At 41.5% G+C, this 23255-nt stretch overlaps 2 protein-coding genes and 1 long non-coding RNA gene across 8 annotated transcripts; 1 reads left to right on the top strand and 2 right to left on the bottom strand.

Annotated features, from left to right (window-relative positions):
* The first annotated feature begins 3526 nt into the window (after positions 1-3526).
* Positions 3527-16265, top strand: LOC118229013 (cytospin-A-like). 5 transcript variants are annotated; one of them, XM_035420631.1, is made up of 12 exons: positions 3527-3618; positions 6363-6521; positions 7576-8034; positions 8378-8451; positions 10277-10863; positions 11711-11804; positions 12166-12241; positions 12536-12590; positions 13744-13840; positions 14047-14163; positions 14458-14517; positions 14824-16265. In XM_035420631.1, exons 2-12 carry the CDS (start codon positions 6482-6484, stop codon positions 14911-14913), a joined length of 1749 nt encoding a protein of 582 aa, XP_035276522.1. In that variant the 5' UTR covers positions 3527-3618; positions 6363-6481; the 3' UTR covers positions 14914-16265. The 5 variants fall into 5 exon arrangements, with proteins under 5 accessions (XP_035276522.1, XP_035276523.1, XP_035276521.1 ...); XM_035420632.1 differs by lacking the exon at positions 3527-3618 and adding an exon at positions 4042-4166; XM_035420630.1 differs by lacking the exon at positions 3527-3618 and adding an exon at positions 4209-4295.
* Positions 16266-16902: 637 nt separating this feature from the next.
* LOC118229155 lies at positions 16903-21331 on the bottom strand. Its single transcript, XR_004765619.1, has 3 exons — positions 21321-21331; positions 19565-19568; positions 16903-17418 (listed from the first exon to the last, which is right to left on the bottom strand). It is a non-coding gene; the product is annotated as an uncharacterized LOC118229155 (long non-coding RNA).
* grcc10 (gene rich cluster, C10 gene) lies at positions 17442-23229 on the bottom strand. 2 transcript variants are annotated; one of them, XM_035420865.1, is made up of 4 exons: positions 23031-23229; positions 18328-18439; positions 17903-18079; positions 17442-17676 (listed from the first exon to the last, which is right to left on the bottom strand). In XM_035420865.1, the coding sequence occupies exons 2-4, from the start codon at positions 18377-18379 to the stop codon at positions 17537-17539; spliced, it is 369 nt and encodes a 122-aa protein (XP_035276756.1). In that variant the 5' UTR covers positions 18380-18439; positions 23031-23229; the 3' UTR covers positions 17442-17536. The 2 variants fall into 2 exon arrangements, with proteins under 2 accessions (XP_035276756.1, XP_035276755.1); XM_035420864.1 differs by having other exon boundaries at positions 18328-18395.
* Between the last annotated feature and the right edge of the window lie 26 nt (positions 23230-23255).

Here is a 23255-nt window from a genome sequence, read left to right as displayed (position 1 = left end):
GGGTGGGGGGTGTCGGTGGGTGGTAGTGTTAAAAGTACGACCTGATCTGGGTCTTGGTATGTCTTGTACCTTTAAGCTGACTCTCTTTCCGTGTGCGACTGTGTGCCTTTCAAAGCACCTCAAATCGTGTCCCAATAATCCCTGCCTTTGGCACACAGCATCGTAAGCCCCATCGCTGCTGGCGCGGAGCCCGGCTATAACTGCTGGGGCAGCAGCTCTTCCGCGTCTAACTCGGTGGATGTAAATGGATAAGAAGCCAAAGCCATTCGCTGCTGTATGGCTCTGTATGTGTTGTCTGCGAGACGCAGGGATGTGATTTCATTCAGAGATCCCTAAGAGAAGAGGTGGCACATCCTGGTGCTACTAGACCTCAGTTCGGCTGGGTTTTTTTTTAGCAGCCTTTGCATGACAGTCTCTGCACCAGGAGGACAAGTTAAATTTGTCCAGTTAAGACCGTGATCGTTCGAATCCAGTGTGTGGGAGGCCTGCTGGAAAGCAGTCCCTCGGGACCACAAGCCCCTGTTTTAGATAGTCAGAGACATTGATTCCTGTTACCGCTGATGAGGCTCTCCCGCCTGATTTGGCCTACTCTCTCACTTCCCTTCTGCTTCAAGTTGCTGCCATTCTTTTCCCCTCATCTGCCCAGGGATATTATTTTCAGGCAAACTTAAATTAAAGGTAAAACTGCACAAGGAGTTAAAGTGAAAATTTGAGAAGTACTGATTTTTCAGATACTACATTTGCATTTCCATTAGCAGAGGGATCCATAGCCACACTTTGACGGCTACTGTTTACCACTTTAATAAACATGTATTAATAGAGAGAACAGAACTGATACTATTATCAGAGGTGTGGTTGATTCAATTTCTATTCAGTCAGTTAAAAAAAATGAATTGAGGTTCAATTCATGAACTAAAAAATCTGTTTTTTTTTTTTTTGTTTTATTTACGACCACTTTAAATTCATGAACTGAATTTCAGCTAATTTAATAGCTGAAATTAAACTGACCCCAAACCTGACTGTAATAATCACCGTATGAGACGCATGGAAGCCAGGGAGGAATAAGCTGGGTGAAAGCTGGATGGATGTGTGTATGTAGCAGAAGCTGGTATTTCGGATTGGCCAAAGGCATCTGATTAAATTCTCAGTTACTCTGTGTATTATAAAACTTTGAGGGAAATGTGTTCATTTGTGAAACCGTATTATGCGTAAATGCATACATGACTGATATGGCCACCTCATGTATGCACATGACAATACATTTAAAGTATTTTAAATAAATAATATCAATCAACAAAAATTCAATAGTAGATATTTACAATAGTTTATTGTATGTTCATTATCAACATTACAATGTTCCCTTGTAGTAAAAGAAATATAGGGTTTTATAATCAAGAAAGTTCCAGGTACTGTACATCTTTTACTAGAAGGATTTAGGTTTATTAGGTTGTTGGCTGTAGATACGATCGTAGATATAATTGTTTTATGACAGGTGGTAATCAAAAGATAAGTGCCTACAATGAGTCTCTATAAGTTCTCAAAATTGTCTCGTATATTTCAGCAACACTGACAAGATTGTAACCGTGTTTGAATGTGTAATATTTCTGACATTATAATGTTGCTTTGTTTATGAAAGCCCAGGAGGAACTGAGCACTGACAGGATGTGAGTTGGTGTCTGGGGATTTACATAATCCCAGGTTTTGATCCATTCCGGATAGAGAGAGAGGTCCACAGGAGACGCCAATGCTATTGAACAGGACCCAGCAATCGGGAAATTAAAAGCGAAACATGGTAGTGCTGGCAGGTCATCAAACAGAACATAGGGCCTAATCCACTTAATTGGCTTGACTTCCTATGGACCCAACTTTTTATTTAAAGGATGGTTGTGAATGCATTTGTTCACCCTTAACTGTTAACCTTGTATCAATATCACCGTTCAGTACAGACCATAGAGGAGAGCTAAATTATATACTATTACCCCAAAGCTCTCAGCCACTTGATTGCACCTTTGGGGCTCTTGAATACCATACAGCAATAAAAAAAAGTTTGCAAAGCAGCTGTGCTCGGTGAAAACAAGGGGAACATTATGATATATCAATCATTATTATTTATCAATTTGGCAGACAACATTTTGAAACACAATTAACACTACTATATATATATATATATATATATATATATATATATATATATATTATAATAAATACTCTAAGGACATGACGAAGCAATACTCTAAAAAAAAAACAGACTGCACGGTAACTAAAGCAATGTCAAAATTCACAACGTGAGATACGGTTCGACCTTGCCATCTAGTGGAAGAGAACACATTGCACTCGTTTAGTCTTACATGAGTGACCCCTCGGCTGTGGTTGGTAAACCCAGGTGATAACAGAAATGATATTGGATCTTGCTTTAATCCAGTCGTTTTTTATTTTTACTATATATATATACACATATATATATATATATATATATATATATATATATAGCTCCAGTCCGAATAATTGGAAGTTGTGGTTTCAGGATGTGTCGACAAATAGAAAATATCCTTTTCAAATGCTTCTATGAATTATCCCATATAGCAGCTTCGTGGAATACGGTAAATCAGTAGGCTACAGTACAAGGCAAAACACCACCTTCCGGCATTTGGATTGACTTCAATACATTTGTTACCAAGGAGAAATTAATAAATGAAAATGTATTCATTAATCCAGTTTTATTTTCGTTTTTGTCCTCCGTATTCCATTAGAAGGTACAAAGCACGCCCGTATCCGACTCAGCACACTGGCCTACTGTTGAGTATACAAGTGCATAGAAGTTGTATACAACTGGAATACTCAACAGTAAGCGTGTGCGTTGATTCGGACACGGCACGGCCTACCAACAATTGTAATACCAAATATAATTGCCAGAGGTCGCCACTGCACTAACACACAAAAATTCACTATTAAAACGTTGATTATGACATTGGTGTTGCGTTCATCCTATCCGCCTATGATAGCAATACAGTATTTACGAAAAATCGAAAGGCTAACCCTTTATAGAGATTGTAGATCTGTTTTGTTTTTGTCCAGGACTTGCCTTAACAAAAAAACAAAAAAAAGAACGAATGAAATTTGATATCCTTATCTGGTTTTGGGTAAAATGTATGACTCATGCTGGAAACTGCAGCAAAGACTAGTTGGATCATATGTTAGCCTCAGCTGGATTGTGTTAACTCAGGATCGAAGTAGCCAGCACCCCAGTCTTGGCTACAAACTTCCCAGTCCAGTAGGAGCGTGGGCAATAATCCAATTCATTGTGCAATTAGCTCAAATTAAACAAACATGTCGTTGTCAACCTATTAGTGGGTGCTGTTACTGGCAAGAAACGAAGATACCTATTATCCACGATTCAGTTAAATGCTCGGTTTCCCATGCACCTTTGGCCAATTATTCGTGGATTGCTGTGATTTGCATCTCAATTCCATCATTGTGCAGCCTAAACACCGCCAGCAATTAAAACGACTAGAGAATTTATGATGTTCTCAAGCGTTCCAATCTGTGTTATTCTAGATCGTGGACCTAATGATACTCCCTCCAGTTATTTTACCTGAAATGCCCCCTCGATTTTGGCAGGTATGTACTGCAACATCATTTGCCACGCAATGCGTTTAACTTTACAACGATTCTCTTACGCTACATGTAATCAACGTGACATCACTCTGCCACCAACTCACGCGTATGTGGAGCTGACAGCTGACATTTCTGCTGTATGCACAAGTACGCGGAGAGTTAAAAGCTCATTGAATGCTTTTCTTCCACGTCCATGTGGCAGCTGACTTACGCAGTTTCTAATCTTCATGAATATTAAACCAGCCATTCGCATGTAACCAACATCATAAACAATCATGACAAATGCTACCACGAAAAGTGATTCTATTAATAAACACGATTTGTTTTTGAAATATTTCCCTTAACTCATGATTTTGAACAGGACAGATAGTCTGGTGGTAGTCTTGTCAATAAGCACCTCACTGCCGCATTGAGAGCGCAGAGGAGCTGGAGCCTTGGTCGGGACCAGTTTGGCTACTGTTCGCTTCCTTCGTCCCTGGCCCAGTTGAGCTTGAAACACACGCCTCGAATTGAAGAGACGACCTCCTCCATAACCGAAAAGATAACAGCAAGTGGGTGAAAAGATTGTTTGTATTCCATGTCGTGCTGTAAAGGATTGCCGAAGCCAGACTTTTAGCTGGAATCGACGCATCCCAATAAGAGACGCACGGGAAGGAGGTTTAAGCAATCACCCACAAAAGGTTCGTCGAGGTAGCTAGTCTGTGTATTTGGTTTGCCAGCTTGGCAAGTGTTACGATATGCGGTCTCTTAACTTGTCATGTTGTGAACATGTCTTATCTAATTAGCGTGGTATATAATTGCACTTCTACATGACTTCCCCTACAGAATGGGTTGCGTTGATTCAGAATAATTACAAGCACGTACCACTTGAGCTCTGATGTAAGAGGTTTTCTAAAACTCAGAAAGTCTTCTCAAATGCAGCAGCGAATTAATGATGAAAATGTATTCGTGTTGTGCAAGCTTATTTGATAAATGAATGCGAAAATAATCATTTGATCTGCCGCTCTCCTAGCGTGTAATAACACGTACAGCGTAATAATGTGACGAGAGTAATTAGGAAGCCTCTACATTTGACTCAGCAGATTTAGTGGCTATTAGTTTCGCACATAGTGACAAGCCATTTATGACCGAATATGGTCCCCGATGCTTGACTATGGTTGCGTAGTAATGTATATTTTTCCCAGGTATTAGCCTGTCCAGGGGGAAAACTCACGTTACTAGCTATCAGACAAGTCAGCCTAATTCCAAAACCCCAGAACGAAAGCGTAATGTGTGTGCCAGTTGAACCAAAAACAAGAGACTCCACGGCTAAATATTAGTCAATCCTCGATCAGTTCGCTCGGGAAAAGAAATGAATGAAAAAAATTAAACGACGAAACTGCTGGCCATTCACTACTGAAACTAAAACACTACTGAATTCCAGTTGGTTTAGGCCACAAGTTATTCCAGAAGTTAGTGCGAAATAATTGACTATATTCAGCCACTTTGCCTTAAAAAGTCAAAACTGGCGCTACGTAGCCAGTTAACCAACATTTAAAACCTTATGCCAGGAGAGATCCGGAATTCAGTATAAATTTAAATTTGCGTAATGTAAGTTGTTAGTGTTTTAATACAGCCTGTGAATTATCATGGATTTATATTTAAATATTTTGACCACCTGACAGGTGCACAAATCAACTCAATTAGTAATTTTAATCCATTAATCGGTCATAAACCATTAGGGCAAGATAGAACCTGCTTTAACAAACCGTGCTTACTTTCGGAACTGGTTTCTCTTGTCTAACCTGGCTCCATTTAATTTAATTACGCTACTGTTCTTGTTCGTTTTTGGAACGTCCAATACCTTGAAGATGGCAGCTGGATTTTGCTGGCACAACTTCGGCACTCTTGAGCTGATGGGTTTAAACGCTCTCATTACACCTTAAACTGCTAATACAAGCACGGCTTGTATTTGAGTGATTTAACTTTGGAGGAAGTACCCAGAGATGGTGCCAGATTGGGCAACTTTTTCATGTTATTGTGCAGGGAAAATGGCTTTGGGTGGGTTCACCGTTTTCAAATCTGGCACTGGACTGCTCTGCCTTTAAGTGAGGATCAAGTGTGAACTTATACCGCAAATTCCAGTTCAATGCGCTTATCCTGCTGCCCGCTCTTCTGTTATGTCAGACAGCAAAACCGACATTGGGTAAATCCAGCCACTGTTAAAAGAACAGCCTGCCGTCTTGCTACTCCAGGAATTCAGACGCGGCCAAAACTCCACAGGATACGCTCTTGCGCTTTGTCATATGAGAGTTTGCTAGAAATTATTCAATGGAAGTATTTTAACTATGGAAATCTGTGGTAATGACCAAGGTTCACTCTCACAGTGACGTGTTCCATCATTTTCGGTTTAGGACAGATGTCCCTCTCCTTCTATTGGGCCTTGACTTTTAGGTCTTTGCCCTTCAAAGATGGAAAAAGATAAAAGTATTGATTATGATGATGCATTTTGTCCATAAAGAACTATTTTGTCCTCTAAGCCAAAATCAATGAGAATATACTTCAAAATGACAGGATGTAGTGCCTTATAGGGTACAGAATTACAAAGACCTTAAGAATAAAGTCATCCATAATGAAATTAATGTAGTGCATGGGAGCCATTCGCTCATTACAAGACCACCAAGTAGTTTTTTTAGTATGGCACCTCCTTGTGGTTGACACATGTTGGGTCACTCAATAATGACAGGACTGTACTTTTGCATCAACAGGAGTAATCAGTCGTAGGTAAGACTGTGGGAGGACCCACTGGTGGAGAGTGTGGCAGGGGAAGCAAGAGTGAAGGAAACTGGGATACAGAGGCGACCAGAAGTTCAAATCCCAGTGTATTATGGGTAATCTCACCAGCAAGGATGGCCATGGGCCTACAGGTAATTTACTATATAACCTTAATACACACACAAAGACAAAATGACCTATCTCTGTGGTTACAGGCCATCTCCAGCTTTGTTTTGTCTGTTCTTTATATAATAATAATAATAATAATAATAATAATAATAATAAAAATTAATAATGTCAAAATTATTATGCTTTTCATTGTGAGGACAATCTCATTGTGCTACATAAATGTATTAAAGGATTTTTTAAAAAGTTGATAGGAAAGAAAAAGACAATAAAAGGATAAAAATGATTTAAAAACAAAGCAGCAATTAAACTGGAGCAATAAAATACATTGGCAGTTTTAATAAAACGCATTCCTAAAAAGATGCGTTTTAATTTGTCTTTATTGAACTTCAACTGGGGACAAAGACGTCCACAAACTCATCCACATAGAGCACACACACCCTTACTGATGCTCTGTGACATATTTTAGCCTTTAGTCATTGCGGAGGGAAGGCGATGATGCAGGCGGGGCTGGGCACTGTGTTCGCAGCAGTCTGCAGACACACGCTTCGCGTCCTCTTGCAATTCATCAGCCCCCGCTCGCCCCAGATGGTGAGTCAGCAGAATTCTGCAGTTCAGAACAAGGACAGAATATGAAATACGAAGAGCAGGAAAACCTTGAGGTGTGCGTGTGCGTGTGTCTGTGTGTGTCTGTGTGTGTGCGTGTGTGTTTGTGTGTGTACGTGCATGAAGACAAATATAACTAGCATACAAATGAACTCATGTAAATTTGAGGTCATTAAAATGCAGCTGGAGTGATGAGACTGAGCCTTTCATTTATCTTGATTCTGTGACGCTAACAGAATGAAGCCCATTAAAAAATTAAATCATTTTTTTAATACAAGGAATAACCAAGCAAGACAGACTGCTGCGTGACTGTGTCAAGTACACAATGAGTTGGCGTGCAGTGCACACCTGTCACAAGCAATTTTTGTATTTTTTTGGTATTATGATCTATGACTACTCTGCACAATGAATTGCCTGTCAGGAACAATGAATGTTTAATGATTCGTTACTGATTGTTTCCTTCCACCCCTTCAGCTCATCTCTCCACAGGATCACATTTGGATTTGTTCCACACACCACCTACTTCCCCCCTAGACCCAGGCTTACCTGGGACAGTGTTGGCCCAGGCTGCTGTTCCAGATGCACAGGCCAGGTCAGTGTCTGAGGGTGCAGGGGAGTCGGCCTCCCTGGAGGGCTCTCGTCCAGAGTCCCTGTTTAACAAAACCTCAGAGTGGGCCGCAATCGGACCTGAAGGCCTCACGTCACCCAGCCAGACAGGAAGTGATGTGGACAGCGGGCAGAGCATGGGCGGCACCCCCCTGACCCCCATGCAGTGCCTCACCCCTAGCTGGCAGGAGAAGGACAGCGGTCTGGAACAGTCCCTGGCGGGCGGGGCGGGGGATGTGACCGCGCTGTCCCCGCTTGAGCTGCAGGAGCAGTACGGGGTTTCCCCGGGGTCAAGTCCTGACCACGAGGAACCAGCATGCTCATCAGGTACGATGTGTCACCATGTCCAGCAGCAGTATGTGGGTGGTTAGATAGACACTGGTGTACCTCCAGTCCAGTCCAATCATGGCTATTGTTCTGGTCAGGATATATGATCTTTGAAAGCCTGACTGAAAAAACATAATCACTGACTGGTTCACCAGGGTGATACAATAGCTGTGGGTAGAGGCAATGTAAACTCCAAAATATGCTCCATTGGTTGGCTAAGCTATATTTTGCCATGTAGAAGTTATGTAGAAGAGATGGGGTGGACATTCTGGAGAACACATTGCTGTAGGACACCATTGCTTGATCATTTCAAGTGAAATCTGTCTATCTGTGTGGATGTCAGCTCTACTCGAGCAGCTGCTGGTAGAGAGGGCGGAGCTGGTGGAGGAGGGGAGGAGCTTGAAGGACATTCTGCAGGTGAGCTGGAGGCCTGTTCCCACCCTTGTCCCCTTATGTCAGACCAGGGATATGTAAAGGTCCTGATAGGCCAGATTAGCCTGATGCTTCATTCCTACGAATTAAGTAGTACAAGATACAAAAAGCGTTGAGTACATTTCCATCAATTCAAATGTACGTTTTGACTAACCATTTACTTTGGGTGATTATTTTTGCATATTCAAAATAACAACACACTGAAAGCACAATGGGAGGCACATGCATTTGGAAACACTTCTTATGAACTGGGAAGTTTAGAGCTGATTTTTGATTTCCAAAGAACTTGTAATTTAAAGCGAGTACTGACCAGGAAATGGAGGACCCCAGGGCCCATTCCCTGAGGTAATGGTCAGAATTCTGTATGATATCACACAAGGAGACAGCACAAGCCACCCTGTCATCTTTGACCAAAAAGCCGTAAACACCACCGCAAGGACTGCTGGGAGGTAATAACGGGCTGCTTCCTGAAGCCATTTGTAAAGGAATCTCGAAGGGAGCATAAACAGATTATCATGATTAAGTTCTTTATTCGTCTCATAGCCAAGACCTCGTTCTGCTTTTAAGCTGTGGTGGGAGATCGCTGATACTGGCTGTAGTCACGCAGGGCCACGATCCAGATTTTAAAAAAAAATTAAAAAAAAACTTTGAATGCCTGATTTTCTAAGATCTTACGGGATGGTATTTGCTTGGCTGGTATGCTGAATCCTCTGTGGTTCACTGACCCTCTGTGGGGTGGGACGGCCCGTCTTTCTGAACTTTGAACGTGGAGCGGTTTGTGTAAGGGAGGTACGTAAGGCTTTGGAGGTCAGACACATGTTTGCCTTTTAGGTAACACCACTGGGTGAAGGAAACATCTGTGGGACTATCATTCTGTCAAATGGATCAGAAATGACCGGGCATTTTCAAGATGGAAGTTTTCTATCTTCTGACACCTGGGGTTGTGCCTTTAGCCACTGCATGTTGAAGCATGGTGTGGCATTCCATTGGCAGCATGTTATACAGATTTGCGTTTTAGCTATCAGTAGACACCATCTGTAAATATCGCTGAACAGCCTTCATGAGTACCAGTATGGTGTGCTTTGTTCCAGGTGCAAAGCATTGTACACAAATCTTGACATGAGTGCCATAAATTCCACTGTGCCAATGTGGCTTACATTCCTGAGGTGCGGTTGCGAAGGACCCCACCTGAATAACCTTTGGCACCAAACACACACCCTTGGTACAGGGTACAAGACCGTTGCCTTTCACTGTTTTTTTTTTTTTCACTGTGCCACTGTTCTTGTTGGGACTTGCAACTTGTGTGATTGAAACCTGTGAGGTCACGGTAGAGCTCTTATTTGCAGGAGGGAACAGCAGTTCTTCTGTACAGCCACACAATAAGAGAGCAGTTATTGATTGCCTGTTGAGAAATGTTAAGGTAAGCGAGTTTCTGCCAAATGAGAAACAAGTTGTTTACTCTCTCCCTCGCCCCCTCGGTCGCATAGCTGAGATTGCACAGCAAAACCAAGGCACTACCTAACTTTGTCCTGTGTTTATGTGAGAATTCAGTCTCTTGTAGACTAGAATTAGGTATGTAGGTTCTGCTTTATGCAGAGGTGGAAAGTCCAGGGGTCAGAAAGAAAGTCCTGCCATGCGTTTCTTCCACCCATGGACCAGAGGATTTCACGTATTAGTTTTACCTCTTGGCTGAAGAATTGTGCTAGCAAATCCAGGTGACTGGAACAAGATACTTTTACTTTCTGAACCTGGATTTTCCACCTCTGGTTTTACGTACTTTGAGTAATTCCATGTCTTTCCTCGCTGGCAGACAGAGCGGAGTGAATGGCTGCAGTTCCAGGCAGACCTCCAGGTGGCAGTAGCAGTTGCGGACCGGCTGCGTCTGGAAGCAGAGGAGGAGCTGGGCAAGCTCAGAGAGACCCAGCAGGACACAGAACGGCAGCTGGCTGCCGCACTCCGCAAGCAGCAGGAGACAGACGGAGAGCTGGAGTCCCTGAGGGCCCAGCACAAAGAGGCCTGCCAGAAACTGTCTGCCCTGGCCCTCAGCCACAAGCAGGCCAGGGAGGAGCTGGACACCCTTAGGGCCGAGCACAGAGAGACCTGCCAAAAATTGTCCGCTCTGACTCTGACCCACCAGCAGGCCGCGGAGGAGCTCGGATCACTGAGGGACAGAGAGGGGTCACGGGCGGGGAAGGAGCAGGACTCAGAGACGCAGACTGGGTGTGAGGTCAAAACGTGTGTCTCAGAGGACATCCAGAAAGGGGAGGAGCCACAGCATGGGGGAAAGGCGGTGGTGGAGAGGTACCTGCGGAGTGTGGCAGCTGAGGAGAAGAAGAAAGAAGAGTCATATTCTGGGAGGGATCCCCGGAGAATAGTAATGCTATGTGAGAGGTCCAGGTAAAGCTGGACTTCAGCTGCCCTAATGTTCATAGACCTCACCACTGCTGGAATCATAGCAGCAGTCTGGGGAAGGAGGTGGGGGGGGGGGGGGAGAGTGAGGGGTGTTCTGCACAGGTTTTGCAATGATGCAGTTTTGTGAATAACAATAGTTCTGTGAATGAAAGGAGGGACTCCAGAGTGAGAGCTTGCAGTGCAGTGTTATGAAAGCACGCTTTAGCTGAAAGAAAAAGTATACACAGAAGGAAGTGATGTAGAACACAATTATATATTTAATGTTCAGTAAAAGCTGAGTTCAACCTTCATGATCCCAACCACCAGACAAGCCTGTATGATTATTAATATGCTTACTCTCCTGTAAAGGTTGATGGAAAACATTGAATTTTCACCGAGATGATTCTTTAGGAACAAGTGTAGTTTTTCAGCAGCATCTGCTTTCATTTGAACATCCTTATTCCTGTTGTACACTAGCTTTGATATCCTCTTTTTAAAGTACTTCTAGTCCCCTAATATACGTCAGCTGCCCCATGCACTTTATTATAACTGGTAGAGAATCTTCCACATGGGATTCCAGTTGATGGAAGTTACCAGCAAAAAGTACCAGTATTCTGGTAGCACTAGATCACAAGAATACATGGTGTGAGGAAGCAGGGATTTCAGCATGCATTTTATTATTATTAAAAAAAAAAAATTTTGTAATTTTAAACTACCACAGAAATGCCACAATTGTGGTTAGGCAACAAAAGGTGGCATAATTTGGTTTGGTTCTGTGTTATTAATTGTTCCTGTTCAAAGTGAATGGAGCCCCTCGATACTCAAAAGTACAGCTTGGTCTGTTGTTTTTCAGAAGTCTCTCTAGAATCCCCCTGCCCTCTGAATCCCCATCTGCACCGAATGGTAGCTCGCAGCCTATGACAACCACAACAGGACCCCTCAGCAAGGTTAGAGCACATCCTGTCCTGTGAGGGGTGTTTTGACTATAGAGGGGTCCATTTTACAATAATTATTGTGGAGGGCAGCTGCTTAAGATTTATAGCTGACAAATAAGATTTCTCTGGATGCTAAATATACCACATATATTCTAATTGATGGTAATATTGGTGGTACTCATTATCTCCAGTCCTTGAGGTTGGCTGACAAATATCATAATGTGTCAAGTTATTCTCGTAATTAATTTGGAGCTCTGTTGATACCATTGAGGTCCATCTTACTGATGTCTAATTCAAATGTATGGCTATGAAAGTTTATGTTGTGAAATATACTTGTTGTTCCACTTTCTTTTGTTGTTGTCTTTCTTTGCAGGACCAAGACCCAGCAAGAGGGAGGAGGGTGGACCGACTCCTGCGAAGACAAGACAGCTGGTCCAGCTCCTATTCAAGTGTGTGTGTGTGTGTGTGTGTTTATATGCATGTGCGTGGGAGAGAAGGTCCATGTATATTTAATTTAACATTTGATTTAATTTTATTTAATTTATTTAATTTAGCCATAATGTCATAGCTTACCCTCAAATCCAAAATTCACCAAAATCACATCAAATTACTCTTCCCTGCTCTGAATTAAAATGATTTATGGCTGAGATAATATGTTTGGTTATCTGGTTGGTTTGATTGGTCTTGTTGATTTGATTTTGGCTTGTGTTGCATCTTACCAACTGATTTGTTGTGTCTGACAGGTCAACCGGAGGATCACATCGCTGACCCATCATCAGTGATCAACAGTGTTATCAGGCGAGTCCCCAGAACAATTATATCAAATGGTCGTTCTATACAGCTCAGATTAGAAAATAATTTTTTTTTTAAAGCAGGGCATGGGCCTAGTCTATCTCTGAACTTCATCTTCCATACCCAAACCAAGTCTCAAGAATATATTGATATTGAGTGCAATGTAACACCCCTTTTCTTATGGGTGATTGATGAATACATATTTGTGATGATTCAGGTAACCTGAAATGTTATGCTTTCACACGATTGCCTATCAGGTCTCAGGTATTTTGACTGTAGTGGAACCAATCTTTACAACAATTACTGTGGAGGGCAGCTGCTTCAGATTTATAGTTGAATAATATTTGTCCTGATGCTAAACATGCAACACAGTTTATAATTGGATGGTAATGAACACCAAGCTCCATAATGTTTGGGGCAAAGATATTTCTCATTTGGCTCTGTACTCCACTATTATAGGTTTAGAGGCACAACTCTAATATAGACATTACTGTGTCATTACTGTGACATTACATATAATACTCTGCATGAGTATTATATCTCAGAGTGGTTAGAAATCTTTGACACTTCAGAATTGTGCAAGTAGTCTTAGCAGACAGGTCCCATGATCTGCTATTGGATTCCAACAGGTATTGATTCACCAATCAATACCTGACAATCATCTACTTGATGTGCTACTGGCCTGTTGTCTAAAAGCCTTTTTACAATATTCAGCATATAGGATTTCAGTTCAGATATTTCAGCCCATTTCCACAATTTGCTGACTGAGTTGATCTTGTATTTGTTAAAACGCTTTGTAACATAAGCCAGATGGGATTTTTTCACAAATTAAAGTGAACACCAGCCTTCATGAGATATACTGTAGGCTTTATTTGCCAGGGCCTAATTCTGACAATATAAATCCAGTGAATGATGGTTCTGAATCAAGTAATCTGCAGAAGCAAATGACCTCCATACAGCAGGAATTTGACATTTTTGTTTTCTAGAGTGAGGCCTGAAGCTGTCGGTTGTTCCAAAAACACTGATAACTATTGAACCGTGTGAAGGAGGGCTGTTTTGGAACCAAGCTAATCTGGTTCATACTGCATCTCACCCAGTATTACTACTTACACAGAGTTATCGGTGACTATTAGGGTCTTTCTCCTCTTCATGTCCCCAGACCTCAGGATAGTTTCAGCATGCTTCTGCGTCGTCACGGAGGCTCAAAGCGGAATTCCCTGCTGCGCTGGTGTCAGAGCCGCACCCAGGGCTACGAGGTGAGGGAGAATCTGCAACCCTCATCGCGCTCATCATCTGCAGGCCTAACGTGGTCACAGTATGGTCACAGAAGATGGAGAGTACCACGTAGTCAAAGGATAGTTTGCTTCTTGTAGCTGTTGCCAACAATCTGCTTTATATTGTTAGGTTCCTAAGTGCTTAGCGCCACTGAGTAATGGCTCTGTTTCTTGTGTCCTCTGTGTAGAACATTGATATCACCAACTTCAGCAGCAGCTGGGTGGATGGGCTAGCCTTCTGTGCAGTGTACCACACCTATCTTCCGATGCATATCCCCTATAGCACGCTGAGCCAGGACAGCAAGGTAGGGACTCCATGCATAAGCACATACCCATATACACAAGCAGAACAGCAGCCTGATCCCAAACAGATACATGGATGTGTGTGTATACGAGTGCCATACATGACGTGTTAGTTCTACAGGTATTCTCTTGGCACTGATACAAGCAGACATTTTCATGGGCATCACACCTCTTTATACGTTCTGTATTCATGGACACAAAAATGGCATGGAGAAAATCTTGAATGATGGTTTGCTGGGTCCCTGTATTGTATGTGGATATTTGTAATCCTGATCTTTTGCTGATGCTTTGTGTAGAAAGAGAACCTAGGGTTGGCCTTCCAAACTGGGGAGAGTGTGGGAATCACATCCATGCTGGTGAGTCACTGGGCTATGTCATCGCATACCTTTTGCAGGGATCGTAAGTTGTGGTTTGTGAACTGGACTTGTTTCAAGGATTATTTAGCCTGGTAAAAAAAAGTTGTATCCTTCATGTCAGTCGCTTCTATAAAACAAAAGTGGTATGCATTGTGTTAAAAAGGTCAGGTAACGGTATCTAGTTAGTAAGCAGACTTAAAGGTGGCAAAGTGTAGGTATAATTTGCTTGTCTGTTATTTTGTCATATGTGCTAAGCCAGTGTACATGTTTTGTGGTTTTAATTGTTTTCTCCTGCCTATTTTATAGACAGTTGAGGAGATGCTTAGAACAGAAGGTCCAGACTGGCAGAGGGTTCTGGGATATGTGGAGAGCATCTACCGCCATTTTGAGATGTGACTTCGCCCCTCTGTGTCTCAGAATGCCGCACCTGTCGAGGTCTCTACGGTGTACTCCGTGCAGATTTGCTGTATGAATCGGTGCAGAGGCAATGGCGCCCATTCGTCAGTGGGGGAGCACTTTTAGAATTTTTGTCAAGCTCAGGAGCACTACAGTATCCAAAATGAGTCCCACACTGCAGACTGCTGGCCTCTGGAAGCAGGTGCATTCCTTTTTGTACTGTTACTATTTCATTAGCATTAGGATCTGTCCTCTGGTTTAAAAAAAAAAAAAGTTCACATGAACTGTGATTTTATCAGTTTCTCTATATGAAGTCTCACCATGTTCAGCGAAGATTCCTTTTGACATTTGTCATCTGTGACTGGTTAATGTCCAGTATGAAATGCAGAGCAAGTAAAAGCTCGACTTGCGTGCTCCCAATTTTCTCTGCGATAACAGTATCAAGGAAGTGAACACAAGATGATTTGTAAGCAACTAATTTTTAAAGCAATGGAAATGTTACATTGAAAGGCTGACACTTTTGGATGGGTAGCATTGGCAGATGTTAAGTCATTAACATCTGAGCCAGTTATCAGCCTCCACATGGCTTGGATTTCTTTCACTTTGAAGGGTGTCTTTTCCTTTTTTTACTTTGTTAATGCTATGCACCTACTTGCACTTTGAAATATTAAATGGAGACTGGCCCAAAGTCTGCGAGCATGTTGCTCCAGCTCTCCGGTTACTGGTTGAAAATTAAGCGACTGAATGCCAAAATGTGAAAACTTTTACTTTAAAATGCTTATATAGCAATAAGTCTTCCTATGTTCTGAACACAACAAGCACAAACTAAAACAGTGGAAATGACACCCAATGACTAGGTTGTGGGTAAGGGAACTGTCCTATGCAGGTATTGGGTGTCAAACTTTTGGATGCTTTTCAGAATCTTTTACATGTATGCAGATGTTCGTTCTACCCTGCCTGTCAGTGGCTGCATTCATCCCATATGCCTAGTGTATACCTACCTACCTAAACAGTCTTATATTTTCTATTTAGATACTTCATGAGGTTAGCATTTTTTATGTGAAATTTAGTAAATATGTTCATCCTGTCAGGTTTAATTATCAAGAATCTGAGCAGTGGGATTTCCAGTCTGTTTGTGCATTGAAGGACTGATGTGTGGATACCCCACGCCAGACGTGTGCGTGTGCAAGGCAATAGTTTTACCAAAGGACTCTGATTGTGGTGTGCAAGGCTGCCATGGGAACCCTTGGAAAGAGCCTCGCAATTCAATGTGAAAAGAAATGTCTACTGTATATAGTAATATGTAATCCTCTGCCATAGCCTTATTATAATAATAAAGTATATCAATCTGATTGGAGCCAAAGTATCCTTGAGGGGTGGAACATAATATACATGCAGTAGTTTGTATTAAAATGAAAAGTGTGTCGTCATACATACTGCCTAGAAAAAAGTATTTTGCTCATCATTCCATTTTTATGCATTGAAGTTTCTTCCACTTGTTAATGGGTAATTTGGCTGTACAATGACTGGGCACAATAAGTACATTCATTATTGCATTGTCTGTAAGCTCCATGTACACCCATATGAATTTATAACCCAGAAAGACATAAGCCAAAACCACTCCAAACATACTCCTAAACCCCTACACCAGCAGTTACATCAGAACGAAAACCATTCACTCAAGTGTTGAATATGGAGCGAACATTTCTTTACTAAAAATAATTTTAAAGGAGTGTTCCACATAATTTTTAAAAGCTTTGTAATGCCCTTTGCCCCCTCCTACCTTGCCATTTTCTCCTAGTGCTGTAGTGACAGATAGCATTTATCTTTCCTATTTGTCCATGCCCACAAACATTCCTATGCGGCTACACATAAGCATGAACATCTGCTGTTGCAGCATTATTCTTCCAGTCTATTCTTTTTTATAGCCATGCATGTTAGATATAAATCATATACCAACTATATTCATGAGACAAAAAGGGCCACTTATCTGTTTATATTGTAGTGTTTATTTGGTAATGGAAATTTTAAAGAACTGATGTTAACTTAAGCTGTGCACATAAATATATTTTAAAAAACATGAACACGTGGAATAACCTGTTTTCTAACAGTACAAGAACCTGGATATTTCTTCATCTTAATATACACTTAAAATGGGAATGGGAAGAGGAAGAAATGAATAGAAGGAAAGTACATTTGTGAAAGATGTTTAACAATGGAATAAATTGGCAAGCAATGCTATTGGAATTGGTTGTGAGGTACTGATCCCATTTACCCCGGGAATATACAGTGGGAATGTGGAGAACATTCTTCTCAAAGTTCCTCTTCCTGCCTCGAAAGCAGAAACCAGGGTCTAGCGTTGAAACATTTCAACACTTCCATCTAAAGTATATTACAGAATGTGTAACAGACTATTTTCAGTGCTGAATGTTTGATCACATGCATCTCATCTTGGATGTCAGTCTCAAAACATAATACCTCCCTGACAATTTTGTCTCAGGTAATCTCTTTGATTTTCTTCTGGTAGGTTTTTTTTTTGTACATGGTTGCTTAGAAATGAGCTCTTTGACGTACTTCACCTAATATTTACACTGATAACAAAAGTAAAGTTTGGCAGGTGTGTCTATGAGCTTGTGATCCCGCCCCCTATGGGTGGAGTTGACATGGGGGGCAGTAGGAGGGACTTGAGTTTGGCAGACATGGCAGCAATCTCTGGATCCTGGGTTTCATACATCTTAACCAGTCGTGCAAATTTTAAGACACCTAAAAATAAATAAAAAACAACAGTATGAAAATAAAGAATACAACAAACTAGTATACTATTAACAATTGAATTTCTGATATCAACAATTTGCATTCTAACTAGTTTGCATTCGAATTTGCAATATCCTCTATAAATGAATTAAAGCTAAAACGGCTTGCCATATCACCCCACCTCCTTCCGTTCTCACATCAAAGCTTAATTACTTGTGTAAGCTGTGGCCCTCACCTTCTCCCTCATTGTTGAAGCCATATGCCTTCACAACTTCCTGTTGGATCTGGGTGGCGACAGGAAGCACCAGCTGCAGCATCTTGCCCATATCATTGCATGCGCTCTCCCTCGCCTCGTCCATCCGCGCTGCATTCTCCGGAACGGAGAAGGCCTGAATCACCTCACTCAGCACCACTTAAAATAATAAAAATGAAAGAATAAGGTGAACATATTACGCAGCTTTCCAATATACTACAGTGCATTGCAAGATAATGATAAAGCGATACAGTAAAGGATAACATAACACTGATCGTCAAACCGTCTTAATAGTATACACACATCATCATCACAGCAATACTGTCATATGAGCACGACTCAATTCATTACCACAAAACACTCATACCTGTGTCCATTTCAAAATGGCACAGCATGCTTGCACTCACCTCTTGCCTGTTCGACCGTCAGGACGGGTTGCTGCGCTGGGGCTGACGCCATGACGCTATTTGAGTGGCTTAGGGACAAACAACCACAGATGCTAGGAGCGTCACTTTAAAACTGCAATTTTAAATATAAATAAATAGCCGATATCTGTGTTAATTTCAGTGAACTGGCCGTACGGCTAGTATATTCCAGCCTTCAATGGTCTTCCTAACCAACTGGGTCCTAAGAAGAATCTTACTATAAAGTAACAAACTAAACGCTGAGTAGTTAGTCTACGCCAATGTCACCAATTACATTTTACTTGAATCATTCAAATAAATTAATGTAGGCTAGCTAGAATCGCCAATGATAATCAATACCATAGCTAGCTAGGGTGCTAGAACCCTGAAAATATTTAGCCAGGTTGCTTGCTAACGGGCTTGTTTTGATCTCTAGCTTTCTAGTTAACAGTTGAAGAGAAACCTTCAATCATTTCGCTAAACAGAAGTCAGTTTGACTGTAAAACAATGACAATCGATGAAAAGCTGCTAGCTTAGTTACATACATTGGGATGGCAGGTATGCCATCCCGCCAAGTTACGCCTTGGCGGGGGCATGCCCCCATACCTATACAGCACCGAGAGTTTGGCACTTTTCAGGGTTCCCCACAGAAATAACCACAACAGCCACAGACACTCAGCCCTTAAAAACATTAAATTCTGTACATTCTGACCCCATTTCAACAGACAGAATTCATAAACAACTTCACATGTCCACACAATAAAGCCCCAAACTAAGGGGATTTTGCGTTTTCTCCTTCTTCTTCTTCTTCTTCTTCTTCTTCTTCTTCTTCTTCTTCTCATTCTTATTTTTCCTGCCGCCTATCCCACTAACAACATGTCTCCCCATTGGACATTTCACTAACACCAGCCAAATCTGCCCTACACGACCCAATCAAAAACGCACATACACACGAAAAATACCCATACATTTTTATTCTGAAACATTTCCTGTTCAAACAGCTAGTCCGCCTGTGGCCTAGTGGGTAAGGTTACAGTCTTGGGAACATGGGGTCGTAGGTTCAAGCCCAGCTTAGAACACGTTTCTTTAACCTGCTTCAACCCTCACTAATAATTGTCTACTAGCCTACTTATCAATTATTGCTTTTGCACCATATTTACCCGCCGTTCACCGTTCAGTTATTAACCGGCTACAATATTGCTAAGCCACATGGATTCAACGGGAGCTCTTCTGTGCTTACTGGCCTGTGTTCTTTAAAACCACCGGCAGGTTTGCTAATGATATTTCACGCATTGCATAGCTATGGCATTAGCTAACGAAGTCACGGCAAATGTATTCCTTTCATTAAAAAGCTACACCAGTTCACCACTGTGCCATTTCTATTAACTATATTTCTTCACTTGGCTACCGTACAAAACTTTCATATCAGCAAACGCCACGTTTCTATTTCTAAATTCATGTTACCTCGCTCTGTTCTCTATCTAGCCACATACGCTACAAACAATTACTACTTATGTACATTCTGCAACTCCGCAATTTGAACAGCTAATCCATCCGTGGCCTAGTGGGTAAGGTTACAGGCTTGGGAACACTGGGTCGTATGTTCAAGGCCAGCTTGAAACACGTTTCTTTAACCTGCTTCGATCCTCACTAATAATTGTCTACTACTTCTTAATTACTGCTTTTGCACCATTTCTACCCGCCGTTGACCGTTCAGTTATTAACCGGCTACAATATTGCTAAGATATATGCATTATGACTTACCGTCTGTACGTTCAGTTATTAACCGGCTACAATATTGCTAAGCCATATGGATTCAACGGAAGCTCTTCTGTGCTTACTGGCTTGTGTTCTTCTTTAAAACCACCGGCAGGTTCGCTAATGATATTTCACGCATTGCATAGCTATGGCATTAGCTAACGAAGTCACACACTGGTAAACCTCACTCACTCACGGCCACCCATGTGCATTTCATGACGCAAATGTATTCCTTTTATTTAAAAGTTACACCAGTTCACCACTGTGCCATTTCTACTAACTATATTTCTTCACTTGGCTACCGTACAAAACCTTAATATCAGCAAACGCCACGTTTCTACATTCCTGTTACCTCGCCCTGTTCTCTATCTACCCACATACGCTACAAAAAATTAGTACTTATGTACATTCCGCAACTCCGCAGGTTGAATAGCTAATCCGTCTGTGGCCTAGTGGGTAAGGTTACAGGCTTGGGAACACTGGGTCGTATGTTCAAGCCCAGCTTGGAACCCGTTTCTTTAACTTGCTTCGACCCTCACTAATAATTGTCTACTACTTCTTAATTATTGCTTTTGCACCATATCTACCCGCCGTTCACCGTTCAGTTATTAACCGGCTACAATATTGCTAAGATATATGCATTATGACTTACCGTCTGTACGTTCAGTTATTAACCGGCTACAATATTGCTAAGCCATATGGATTCAACGGAAGCTCTTCTGTGCTTACTGGCTTGTGTTCTTCTTTAAAACTACCGGCAGGTTCGCTAATGATATTTCACGCATTGCATAGCTATGGCATTAGCTAACGAAGTCACAGACTGGTAAACCTCACTCACTCACGGCCACCCATATGCATTTCATGACGCAAATGTATTCCTTTTATTTAAAAGTTACACCGGTTCACCACTGTGCCATTTCTACTAACTATATTTCTTCACTTGGCTACCGTACGAAACCTTAATATCAGCAAACGCCACGTTTCTACATTCATGTTACCTCGCCCTGTTCTCTATCTAGCCACATAGGCTACACACAATTACTACGTATGTACGTTCTGCAACTCCGCATTAAAACATTACATTTAAAATCATGATTCACTCATAAGTATAACTACTAGCACTGAACATGAGAAAAACACATTCGTGCAATAGATTACATTACAGGTAAATAATGTGTGCAATGTTATTTGACCCTCCACTTCAACAACCAATGTCCAATACCGACTGTTATATATACCATTTGATAAGGAATATAAGCTCGCTCATGGTCACTCCATTTACTTCGCACTATACTCCGTGATCATGTCAACCTTCACCTACATGCCCATTCTGCTAAAAACATATTGTTTCAACTATGGAATTTCGTAATTTCATTTTAATTTCTGTCGCACTGTTGTTATTCTCTCATATGCAAAGCCTGCTGGGACATATGCGTCTGCTCCTATTCTCCGCTATCATGTTTTCCGGTTCTAGTTTAGCAAAACGGCGAAGAGGATTCCTACCTGCAGATTAGCCTATCAAAATGCCTTATAAACCTTACAAACACTAAAAGTGCATCTCCACGAAATAACAGACAATGGAGCAGGACAGAAGGATAAACCTTACAAACACTAATAGTGCATCTCCACGAAATAACAGGCAACGGAGCAGGACAGAAGGCAACACAAGTGGCGACCTAGGGAGTTATAATTCTACGGGCGTGTTGATTATTTTGTCAGTCAAGGCTCGTTGGATGGACGTCAAATCCGTGAGTACATACCATATTCCATCTGCGTTTCTGATGCGTTTACGCTTACGCCACTGCATCCTATCTCACAGCCACTGTTTTACATATATAGCAAACCGAAACTGCTGAACGGTACACGCTCATCAGACTGTACAGATTCACACAATGATAGCCATAATCCACAACCGTTTTCTTGCAGGGTCGCATTTCTCACTCTCATAATAAAACGCTTTGCAAAAAGAACTGATATCTCATAAAAAACACGTTTTCAACGTACAAAAATGCCAAGTTACTAAAAAGTATTGATATCAAAATGACGCCAAGTTACGATACTACAAACAATATAGGCTATCTTGCCTCACCGAAATGACATAAGATGTATCTCAAAGCAATGCTACCCAATATTTCCTCAGTTCTTTCAAGTCACTTGGCCCTGTGTTTTCTAATCTTACCATTTCACAATGTCATGCAAACTTTCTGTCAGATCAAAGAGACAAATATTTCGAATTGCCTCATGGAACACATTGAACATTGTACATTGAAATTAATGTATAAATTAATTAATGTACAGAACTGCTGCTGAGCAACGACAGGAAGCACATTTCTCCAGAAAACATGTTTATACTTGCTTCTGAACTGAATTTGAGTACATGTGCAAGTTATTGTATATTTGCTACGTACAATAAATACTGCATGTAAAACACATATTGTACATACATACATAGAGAACTTCTTTATCCGCATGGGGACATTTCCCTGGCAGCATCTTACATTCACATTCACGAACACACTTGTACCAAGAAACATACTATCATTCACGCAACAGAAAGCCTGGGCAGCGAAATACATAGGCCTACATACCAATACAAATTGGACATACACACACCTATTCAATCAATCTTGACTGTGAGAGAGCCATCCACACATATATTTGGCCTGTTCATGTAGTGCATGCTTATACACACAGGGCCAAGTGACTTGAAAGAACTGAGGAAATATTGGGTAGCATTGCTTTGAGATACATCTTATGTCATTTCGGTGAGGCAAGATAGCCTATATTGTTTGTAGTATCGTAACTTGGCGTCATTTTGATATCAATACTTTTTAGTAACTTGGCATTTTTGTACGTTGAAAACGTGTTTTTTATGAGATGTAATATACCAAGATGATATGCCCTAGGCATTTTTCTTTGAAACAACAATACACAGTAGCTAGCTTTACCTTGCGCCTTCTTTGAACAGCAGGAACTACCAATTCTGACTTGTCTGTCAGATTGTCCAGGCTGCCAGGCACTTCAGCCACACGTGTAGCTGTCAACCTCTCCACCAGCCAATATTATGATCAAAATATCCACATTAACACGAGTGCTTTCAATTCGCAAATCGCCCCACACTCTCATTAGCCGAAAAGCGGGTTGTTCTTTTCGTGTTTTTCCTTTACGAAGAC

This window comes from Anguilla anguilla, chromosome 6, assembly GCF_013347855.1.
Source record: "Anguilla anguilla isolate fAngAng1 chromosome 6, fAngAng1.pri, whole genome shotgun sequence".
Classification (NCBI taxonomy): Eukaryota; Metazoa; Chordata; class Actinopteri; order Anguilliformes; family Anguillidae; genus Anguilla; species Anguilla anguilla.
This window is presented reverse-complemented; position numbering and strand designations above follow the sequence as displayed.